At 47.2% G+C, this 10,931-nt stretch overlaps 1 protein-coding gene across 1 annotated transcript; it reads left to right on the top strand.

The window, feature by feature from the left end:
• Positions 1 to 398: 398 nt before the first annotated feature.
• ADAMTS1 (ADAM metallopeptidase with thrombospondin type 1 motif 1) lies at positions 399 to 9,733 on the top strand. The gene is made up of 9 exons (XM_046648200.1): positions 399 to 1,588; positions 3,181 to 3,527; positions 3,898 to 4,030; positions 4,413 to 4,580; positions 5,012 to 5,298; positions 5,529 to 5,715; positions 5,806 to 5,981; positions 6,912 to 7,087; positions 7,248 to 9,733. Exons 1-9 carry the CDS (start codon positions 913 to 915, stop codon positions 7,945 to 7,947), a joined length of 2,850 nt encoding a protein of 949 aa, XP_046504156.1. The 5' UTR covers positions 399 to 912; the 3' UTR covers positions 7,948 to 9,733.
• The last annotated feature ends 1,198 nt before the right edge of the window (positions 9,734 to 10,931 follow it).

Genomic DNA, 10,931 nt, shown 5'->3' with positions numbered 1-10,931 from the left:
TCCAGCTCTCCACCCGCACTGTCCCTTCTGGGAACTGTAGCCAAGCGCGCGAACAGCGCTCCCGCACCAGAGGAGCGGCGGGAAGGGAGGTGGTCCGGGAAGCCACCAAGGGGAAGGCGCGGTGGAAGGGAGCACCTTCTCCCCGCAGCAGACGTACAAACTGCTGGTCACGGCGCCCTTCCTGCGTCTTCCGCCCCCAGATTGACGAGCCCGTGGCGTGGAGCCAGCGCGGAGGCCGCCCCCTCCCCCGCCCAGGCCCGCGGCGCTGAGCGCGGTTTAGCACCGACTGAGTTTAGGGGGCGGTGTCTTTTGGATGGAAAGGCGGCCAAGAGGGAGGAGGAAGGGGGGAGGGGAGTGGAGACGCAGAGTGAGACTATAAAAGGACTGCCCGGGCTGCCCGGTTCTTGCACTCGCTGCAAAGCGGCTCCGAGCCAGGGGCTATTGCAAAGCCAGGGCGCTCAGTAGGGTCGAGAGAACAGAGCCCGGCGCAGAACGAGCAGCACCGCGGCCAAGGCGGAGGCCGAAGAGGGGCTCCAGGCACCGATCCTCGCGTTGCCCGTAGCCCTCTGCCCCGGAGGCGTCCCAGGACGCTTCTCGTCCCCGCAGCCGCCACCTCGCCAGCGCCTGCTGCGCGGTGCCTCCAACTCTGCGCTAGAAGAAAAACTTCCCGCGTGCCGGCAGACCTGCAGCGCCTCTGCCTAAGCGCCCCGTCTGAGCCTACTCTGCGCGCACTATCAAAGAATAATAGTAACTGTTAACTGTAAAAATCCCGAGCGAGGCCAGCGAGGCTCTGCGCTCCCGACCCGAACAATAGCCCCCTCGCTCGGGGGGCTGCGGCGCGCGGTGCCTCCCGGGGCTCGGGTGCAGCAAGCGGTCCCCGCGGAGTTCCGAAGGCGCACGGCAGGCGGCGACATGGGGAACGCAGAGCTGGCGCGGCGGTTTCGGGGCTCTCAGCCTGCGCCCGCGCTGCGGCTGCTGCTAGCGGCGGCCGCAGCGCTGCTGGTCGTGCCGGGCGTGCGCGGGCGCCCAGCCGAGGAGGACGAGGAGCTGGTGCTGCCAGCCCTGGAGCGCGCCCCGGGACGCGAGACCACGCGCCTCCGTCTGGACGCCTTCGGCCGGGAGCTGCTCCTGGAGCTGCAGCCGGACCGCGGCTTCCTGGCGCCCGGCTTCACGCTCCAGACCGTGGGGCGCAGACCTGGGCCCAATGCGCCGAGTCCGGACCCCGCCGGCGACCTGGCGCACTGCTTCTACTCCGGCACGGTGAACGGCGACCCCAGCTCGGCCGCCGCTCTCAGCCTCTGCGAGGGCGTGCGCGGCGCCTTCTACCTGCAGGGCGAGGAATACTTCATCCAGCCCGCGCCCGCCGCCGCCACCGTGCGCCTCACCCCCGCCGCCGCCGGGGAGGAGCCGCCGGCTCAGCCCCCGTTCCATCTCCTGCGGCGGAGGCGGCGGGGCGGCGGCGGCGCCAAGTGCGGGGTCATGGATGACGAGACCCAGCCCTCGAGGGGCGCGGGGCCGGACGGCCAGGACGCCGGGGCGCAGTGGGCGCCGCGGGACAGGGCCCCGCAGCGCGCCGGACGGCCAACAGGTATCAGTCCAGAAGAGTTGCTCTCACTTGTCTCTTCATTCATCCGCCTCTCCCCGCTTTCTCTGTGCGCGACTTTAGGGTAGACTCCTGTTCGCAGACAGGGGCGTATAGGTCTGCGGACAGGACCGGAGGCCTGGTGTGGAGGAATGTGGCTTGAGGTTTGGGTTTGCGAAGTAATCAAATCCTGCTACAACGCTTAAGTCCATTTGCCCGAATAATGAGTGATCACGACAGGACAGACAAATAACCATGTTCTGCTGAGTAAGGCGAAGCGTTGGGACCAGGAAGGGAGAGTTGGTACTGCAACTCCTTCCACCCTAGCCGAGTGTGAGCGTGTGCGACTTCTTTCCATCCTGTTAATTTCTTTATAACAACTGTGTTTGGGTTCTTTGGTCGGATCGCAACTTTGCGCTTAGTTTTGTCACCGCTGCCTGTGCGCGCACCCTGCGCCCGGAGGAGGGCGGAGATGGAGCGCCGAGGAGCGATGGTGACCTCGGAACGGGGAGCCCGTGAGCCTTCACAGCTGTACTACGATCTGTCTTGTCCCTTTCCACCTTTAAGAGGCTAACCCGGATCGACTGGCGGCGGCGGGGCCCCTCTGCAGAACCTGCTTGGGAGGTCTCTACCCAGCTTGCCCCGCCTCTCCGCGCCTCCCGCCCGGCCTCCCAGTTTGCGCTCCCTCTCGCGGCCATAATTCTGCTCTCCAGCCCTGTGGAATGTTAGTCACCGCTCATCCTTCTTGCTACGCCTTCCCCTGACTCTGTTGTGTGCAGGGCTTACTGTCCAGTCCTTTTCATTCTCTTACTCTGGTGCCTTTTTTCTTCGTTAACATGCTCACGTGTCTTGTTTGAGAATTCTCTTTTTCCTCGCCCGTACGTCTACTCCTTGAGCAGTTCTGCGGTCACAGCCCAGTTTAGAACTTTTTGGGGCCTGGGTCTCCGGCAGGAGTGGGAGGGCTCTTTCCTAAAGAATCAACCGTGGCCCGAGGCAGGAACTTATTTCCCTGGGGCAGTGGGAGTGGGGCAAGAGGCTGCTGGGCAGAGTGGGTGGTCCTGGTGCCCGGATTTGGCAGCAGCAGTACACCCTAGGGACCCCTGGAATGAGAGCAGAGCAGTGCAGGCTGAGATTCCTTCAGGCCCGGCCCCTTGGCAGAGGCCCCAGCCCCGCCCTGGGCCTTCCACGTGGAGCCCGATGATCTCATTCAGGATTTGAGTCCTGGCCTGTGAAAGAGTGACTCAGGGCGCTCTGCTGCTGCCCTTGCTCCAAGTTTTTACTACAGCTGGATAGGATGATGTGTACACTGCCTTGTTCAGATTGTAGGATTTCAAAGAGGACAAAAGAAATCCTGCTCACACACAAAAAAAGGCCTGACCCTTCAGAGGAGCACGTGGCCTTTTTACTTAAAGTAAAGGAGAAAACTTTAAAAATAACATTTTCAGTGAAAAGTGATGCAAATATTTTTGTTATTGTTTTTCTGGGTATATTTTTGTTTTATTTGCTTTGACTGTTAGGCTTTCCTTATATACTCTGGGAAGGTAGCTATTCTTGGCTAGGCTGCCCCTGAGCAAACTATCTTTCTTGTTTCTTTACAGGAACTGGAAGCATAAGAAAGAAGCGATTTGTGTCCAGCCCCCGATATGTGGAAACCATGCTTGTGGCTGACCAGTCGATGGCAGAGTTCCACGGCAGTGGTTTAAAGCACTACCTTCTCACCTTGTTCTCGGTGGCGGCCCGGTTATACAAACACCCCAGCATTCGGAATTCAGTTAGCCTGGTGGTGGTGAAGATCCTAGTCATCTATGAGGAACAGAAGGGGCCTGAAGTGACTTCCAATGCTGCTCTCACTCTGCGGAATTTCTGCAACTGGCAAAAGCAGCACAACCCGCCCAGTGACCGGGATGCGGAGCACTATGACACAGCGATTCTTTTCACCCGACAGGTGAGAGGAAGACAGTACCATTATGATAGTGTCTCCTTGGGAGTCAGCTTTGTAACAAATGCGTATATTGGCATTTCACCAATGTTCTTGCACTTACATTTTATTTTAATTGGCTAGCATGGTCAATCTTACTTATTTCTTCTATAATTTTACTTGTCTTGAGTTTCACAGTTCTATTTGAATAGCATTAAGAAAAATCTTGATTAATGTCCTAGGAAATCTTGATTGAAGCATGTCCTCCTGAAAGGACAGCTCAACAATAATGAATGTAGATGCTCCAAAGCATATGTGAAGACACACCTTGCCAAAAAGTTAGATCTTAACATTCATGATCTGTCCCTATTAAGGAAGATATCTTTGCTCCTTGTAGGATTTGTGTGGGGCCCAGACATGCGATACTCTTGGGATGGCTGATGTTGGAACTATATGTGATCCCAGCAGAAGCTGCTCGGTCATAGAAGATGATGGTTTACAAGCTGCCTTCACCACAGCCCATGAATTAGGTAAGTCTGTTTCAGAGTGAGTTAAGCCCAATTCATGAATTCAGACCGATAAACAATATGTTACTGTAAGGGGGAGAGTCTGCAGGTTATATTGCTATTTTAAGTGCCAGGGCTTCTTTGAAACTGCAGAAAATATTTTCCCACTATCCTAAATTGGTCATCTTTATTCCAATACAAAGTAAGATAGTAGGAGCTCTGGTCATTTGGAAATGTACATGTTTGTTTACCCCCTGTGAAAAGTAGACATTGTCTCCAAAATAGATTGTCTCCCAAATACATTTCTTCCTCTAGGAATACCACTTTGAGACAAAGGAATCCCTGTTGGGAAAGATAATGCCACCAGTGACCTATATTTTAATGTGGGTTTTGGATTGCTTCTTAGGCCACGTGTTTAACATGCCACATGATGATGCAAAGCAATGTGCCAGCATTAATGGTGTCAACCGGGATTCCCACATGATGGCGTCAATGCTTTCCAATTTGGACCGCAGCCAGCCTTGGTCTCCCTGCAGCGCCTACATGATTACATCATTTCTGGATAATGGTCACGGTAAGACACTTGAGTCACTCTTTCTAGATGGCATCCAACCTTCCACATGTATGGTTCTTGTTAAGCCACCTCTTTCTTTCTTTTTTCTCCTTTTTATTTGCCCTCCTTCAAAATTACTCTCACTGTCAAGATCATACATTTTTATATCTTAATTCCCAGTAAAAGATAGTGTTTCTGGCCAAGTAGCTCCCATAGTAATTAATTTGAACTATTAGCAGAATAATTCCCTGTCATTGGGAATACAGAAATACTCCATTGAGGATGCTATCTTAATAATCTAACTCTCTCCAGTATTTTCCCCCAAAGCTCTACTGTTTTCAAATTGCTTTGCTATATATTCTCTGCTATGATGAATATTTTCTGAAACTGATCTGCCCCCGGCATGCTTTCATTTCCTATTTATTAATATTGGTTGGCATTTTTCTTTGCAGGCGAATGTTTGATGGACAAGCCCCAGAGCCCCATACAGCTCCCCTCTGATCTCCCCGGGACCTTGTATGATGCCAACCGGCAATGCCAGTTCACATTTGGGGAGGAGTCCAAACACTGCCCGGATGCAGCCAGCACGTGCACGACCCTCTGGTGCACTGGCACCTCTGGCGGGTTGCTGGTGTGCCAAACCAAACACTTCCCTTGGGCAGATGGCACCAGCTGTGGAGAAGGGAGATGGTGTGTCAACGGCAAGTGTGTGAACAAGACCGACAGGAAGCATTTTGATGTGAGTTTTTCTGCTGAAACACACACAACTCCTTTAAAATTCGGAACTGAAAGGAACAAAGTGATGCTAAAACTTACTATCACGTTAAACACCTCTATCTGTGTACTCTGACGGGAGACACAAGATAGATTATTTTGATCATTAGTTCCTTGTTCTGGATTTTTCTCTTTTATTCCTAAAAAGGGCTGTGTAGAGAATCCTAATGCCGATGATTTGTGTCCCCCATTTAGACTCCTGTTCATGGAAGCTGGGGGCCGTGGGGGCCCTGGGGAGACTGTTCGAGAACATGTGGTGGAGGAGTTCAGTATACAATGAGGGAATGTGACAACCCAGTGCCAAAGAATGGAGGGAAGTACTGTGAAGGCAAGCGCGTGCGCTACAGGTCGTGTAACATCGAGGACTGTCCGGATAATAATGGTGAGTGGAAATGGGGTGAAAAAGATGTGCCCATAAACAGGTGGTTAAAGGTTGGAAACTGATAATGTCATCATATCATTCTTTTTCCAGGAAAAACCTTTAGAGAGGAACAATGTGAGGCTCACAATGAGTTTTCGAAAGCTTCCTTTGGGAGTGGGCCTGCGGTGGAGTGGACACCCAAGTATGCTGGAGTCTCACCAAAGGACAGGTGCAAGCTCATCTGTCAAGCCAAAGGCATTGGCTACTTCTTCGTTTTGCAGCCCAAGGTAGTTACTGTTATTCTTACGTTTTGCCTGGGAACCAAGGTGTTGACTTGCTACCTTTGCGTATAGTCTGTGATGTACCTTCTTTAATCTGTTTGTTAAAGTGTGTTCAACTTCAAACCAGAACTTTCCTTCTAGATAACGTTGGTAATTGCCTGCTTTGAGTTTGGTGTTGCTTTCAGCTATGAATGAAGCTTGAATCTAGCACTTAGGATCCTTGCAATTGCTTGTTATTACTCTCATATACAAAGAAAAGCCCTTGGCTCATGGTTAGATATGTTATGTATTAACACGGCAACCAACCAGTGGTTTTGGAAAATCACTTAGGCACGGTCCAAAGTACTTGTTACTGTATGACTAGCAGTAGCATGGGCAAATGGTCTTATTAAAATGGATGTCTGAGCATCAATCACTCTTGTGTTTGAGGACATACATTAAACTAGTAGAAGTGTGTTTTTTTTTTTTTTTTTTTTTTGCTGTTTTACTGAGGGGATAAATCTGACTCTGAGGTAGAAAATGGAATTGAATTTGACTGAGATTATCATGTGTTATGAGCCTTGTAGGCTTTGAAAATATTCCCCAGTTGCTGATTCAACATTCAACAAGTGATTTATTAAGCACCTCCTATTGCCAAGTATTATTCTAGACATGGAGCATACAGCAGTGAAAGAGTTGACAAAACTCTGCTTTCATCGACCTTAGTGAGATGTGAGACAGGCCAATAAATTTATAATTTTTTCAGATGTCTATACTCATTATGGAAAAAAAGCCAAAGAGAAAGGGTAGTGTGGGGCATGTATAGAGTACTCTTTTACTTACAATGGCCAGAAAAGCAGAGATGGAATGTTAGTAAGGAAAACTTCCATAGTGGTTATAGCATCATCCCCTTACCTTGTTAGCGTGTGACGCCAGATGCACGTTTTTCTTTCTCAGGTGGTAGATGGTACTCCGTGTAGCCCCGATTCCACCTCTGTCTGCGTGCAAGGGCAGTGTGTAAAAGCTGGCTGTGACCGCATCATAGACTCCAAAAAGAAGTTTGATAAATGCGGTATTTGCGGAGGAAACGGATCTACATGCAAGAAAATATCCGGATCAGTTACTAGTGCAAAGTAAGTTTGAAAATGCTATACCCCCAAAGGTCTTATTTTTTAGATGTAACTCTACAGGTCTGGTAAAAATTAGATTCTAAAAGCTTACTGTGTTTTCAGGCTAAGTAATATACTTAGCCAGAGAAGGAGAGATTATTATATCTATTTTTCCTGCCTGCAGACCTGGATATCATGATATCGTCACAATTCCAACTGGAGCCACAAACATTGAAGTGAAACAACGGAATCAGAGGGGATCCAGAAATAATGGAAGCTTTCTTGCCATCAAAGCTGCTGATGGCACATACATCCTGAATGGTGACTTCACTTTGTCCACTTTAGAACAAGACATTACGTACAAAGGTAGTGTCTTGAGGTACAGTGGCTCTTCTGCAGCGTTGGAAAGAATTCGCAGCTTTAGTCCTCTCAAAGAGCCCTTAACCATCCAGGTCCTTACAGTGGGCAATGCCCTTCGACCGAAAATTAAATACACATACTTTGTGAAGAAGAAGAAGGAATCTTTCAATGCCATCCCTACTTTCTCAGAATGGGTCATCGAAGAGTGGGGCGAATGTTCCAAGTCATGTGGACAGGGTTGGCAGAGAAGACTGGTAGAGTGCCGAGACATCAATGGGCAGCCAGCTTCCGAGTGTGCGAAGGAAGTGAAGCCAGCCAGCACCAGACCTTGTGCAGACCTGCCTTGTCCCCGCTGGCAGCTGGGGGATTGGTCGCCATGTTCCAAGACTTGTGGGAAGGGTTACAAAAAGAGAACCTTGCAGTGTCTGTCCCACGATGGGGGGGTGTTGTCTCAAGAGAGCTGCGATCCTTTAAAGAAACCCAAACATTACATAGACTTTTGCACCATGGCAGAATGCAGTTAAGCAATGTCAGTGTTGAGGGAAAAGTAAAGTGTGGAAGGGCTGATGCACTGAAATCAAGAAGGCTGGAGGAATCCAGTGTACCTTGCCGGTGATCAACAAGGTGTGTCTATGAGTTAGGAGACTATAGGTAGGTAGAAAAGAAGTTAGATCGTCAGAATATCCTGCCAGTTACAAACTTGATAGGGTAGTTAATGAGGATTATTAATCTCTGAGCAATGATATAGCATGATAAAGGCCCAGGGCATTATTATCATCCCTTTTGTTACATCTATGACAAGTTAAAAAAAAAAATAGAAACAATTGTCAAAATAATTTTAAGAAATATTACAATCCCTGTTTCCTGGTACTCATTAAATACTTTGTATCATGGGGATTAGGAAATGAAAAGCAGGAAAAAGATGAGAATTTTAGTTTAAGATGTGGCTTATTTCACCTCGCTAACAATAGAGGGAGAAAGGAGTATGTATAGGGTCTTTGGCCAGCACTGCCATGGCTGCTGTGGTTTCAGAGAATGCTGTCTTTTCTACCCAGCAGTAAGAATTCAAGATTGACCAGCATGAGAGAAATGTGTAACAACGTCCAATGACTCCGTCTGTACTTTCTTGTGCCATTCTTGTGTCTTTATTTGTCAATTCATTTTGACACGGAAACAATTCCGTGTATTTGTAAGAATGCATTGAGTCTACAAGAGGGAAAAAAAGCAGCAATGTATCAGATGCTGGGAAAAATAACTAGAGGAGGCAGGATGAGGTCAGTACCTCCTACCGTTCTTTCCTCCTTATGTAAGCCTGCTTTAGGAATGTGGATGTGGAAAAACAGTGTGTGTCTCAAGGAAGTCAGTAACACCACACAAAAAGGATGTAATGCCAGAACAAGTATGGGGTGCATAGAATGGGGTCCCCAGTTTTTGGGGACACTGCAGTCACTTGTCTCACAGTGGGGAGGCTACTGAGGGGTAGCGGGTCCATCCCCAGCAGCTGGTCCAACAGTCATATCCTGGTGAATGTCTGTTCAGCTCTTCAACTATGAAAGAGAATATGACTTTTTCCATATGTATATAGTAAAATATATTACTATAAATTCTATGTACTTTATAAGTATTGGTTTGTGTGTTCCTTCTAAGAAGGACTATAGTTTGTAATAAATGCCTATAATAACATATTTATTTTTATACATTTCTTTCTAATGATAAATCTTTTAAGTTATATCGCTTTTGTAAAAGGACATATAAAAAATAGAGTATTTATACAATATATGTTACTAGAAATAATAAAAAGACACTTTTTGAATGTGTGTGTCTATTTTTTTCGAATGGGAATTAATTCCTGGGAAGGAAATCTGAGACACAAATATTGAATTTGAAGACTGAATATTTTCTTAAATTCTTTGAAACTAGGATTTCATTCTAATGGAATGTATTTTATGTCCTTGTTGTATGTGATTGCTACAAAGAAAGGAATCTATGGTATCTTTGATTTTAGAGAGGTTTGGTACTAATGTAATGGTATACTCCAGTGGTTGGCAAACTTTCTCTAAAGAGCCAGATAGTAAAGATTTTCAGTTTTGTTAAGGGTGTGTTTTTAGTGTTACTATTGCTAAATACCATCTCTGTCACAACTACTCAACTGTGCTGTTGTAACCTGAAAACAGCCATAGACAATAAATGAATGACCTGGTGGTGTCCTGATGGAACTATTTACAAAAACAGACAGTGGGCCAGATTTGTTCTGTACCCATGGTTTGCTGACCTTTGATGTATACCATAAGTTAAATGATAAAAATGGAGTTCTGGAGGCATTTTGAATTTGTTTCTCTAACTCTATTATATTATGAAAGTAAAATTACATGAAAGTATCTAAGCTACTGAGTGGAAAATGATGCCTCATAAATTACATTTGGGATAGACGTGCCTGGTGAGTCATGTCCTTCAAATATTCCACTTGCTCTTCAGGAATACATGAGGTATTTTGGAGAAACCCGGGAACACCCAGGCCACTCGGGGAAGCTTTTTGTAAATCACAATATTTTAAATACTAAAGCGTACCTCAATGACCTTAAAAGTTCAGACTGCTTCCAAAGTAACTACGTTTCTCTCAGGAAATAGCTTATTTACTAGAAGACTCTGGTTAACCACAGACATTTCCAGCTTTACATTTTCATCCATTTTTTTTCACCTTCCTTAGAATAGTTTTCTCAAGTAGTTCTATATAACATGCTAATTTCAGGTCAGGAGGATAATTTCTTTTTTTTAAAAAAAAGATCTTATTTTTTTTCCTTTTTCTCCCCAAAGCCCCCCGGTACATAGTTGTATATTCTTCGTTGTGGGTCCTTCTAGTTGTGGCATGTGGGACGCTGCCTCCGCGTGGTTTAAATGAGCAGTGCCATGTCTGCGCCCAGGATTCGAACCAACGACACACTGGACCGTCTGCAGCAGAGCGCGCGAACTTAACCACTCAGCCACAGAGGATAATTTCTAATTTGCCCTCAGACTTATTTAAAGTGTTCTTCCCCTGAGCAATGGAATGTAATTTTCTCAGGAGCCAGGTGGGTGGGTCAGAGAGTGAGGCAGGGGAGGGGAGAGTCATGTTAGTCTCTGGGTAAGTTTTTTCCTACCGACTGGGCCACCGGACCAAAAGGTAAATGTCAAATCTTCTCACATTGTAGGAACTAGTCCTGGTCCCATAGAACTCAGTGAAACACAGAATTTGGCCATACAATTCAGTGGTCTAAAGTGTTCTTTGCACCAACAACCTCTATCACAATTATTTCTTTGTCTGCATTACTATGCTACAAATCCCCATAGTAAGTCACATGGGGGATGTGCGCGCACACACAAGAAATGCCCTTACCCTCATTAGTACACAAGCCGTTTGATAAAATGAGATAAATGTATCTAAAATGATAACTCATAATATAAAGAAGTCATTTCTGAATCTTGCCTAATTCACCAATGAGTTTTTTCTTTTAAAAGGCTTGTGTTGATT

The sequence above is a fragment of the Equus quagga genome, chromosome 21 (genome assembly GCF_021613505.1).
Source record: "Equus quagga isolate Etosha38 chromosome 21, UCLA_HA_Equagga_1.0, whole genome shotgun sequence".
Classification (NCBI taxonomy): Eukaryota; Metazoa; Chordata; class Mammalia; order Perissodactyla; family Equidae; genus Equus; species Equus quagga.
Note: the sequence above shows the minus strand (reverse complement) of the source record. Positions and strands in the feature narration are given on the sequence as shown.

Excerpts from the sequence above, each read along its gene's own strand:
- ADAMTS1 (XM_046648200.1), top strand. The coding sequence starts at position 913 with ATGGGGAACGCAGAGCTGGCGCGGCGGTTTCGGGGCTCTCAGCCTGCG. Across the intron at positions 4,581-5,011 it reads ATTTCTGGATAATGGTCACG|GCGAATGTTTGATGGACAAG; the intron begins GTAAGACACTTG and ends TTTTCTTTGCAG. Across the intron at positions 5,299-5,528 it reads CCGACAGGAAGCATTTTGAT|ACTCCTGTTCATGGAAGCTG; the intron begins GTGAGTTTTTCT and ends TCCCCCATTTAG.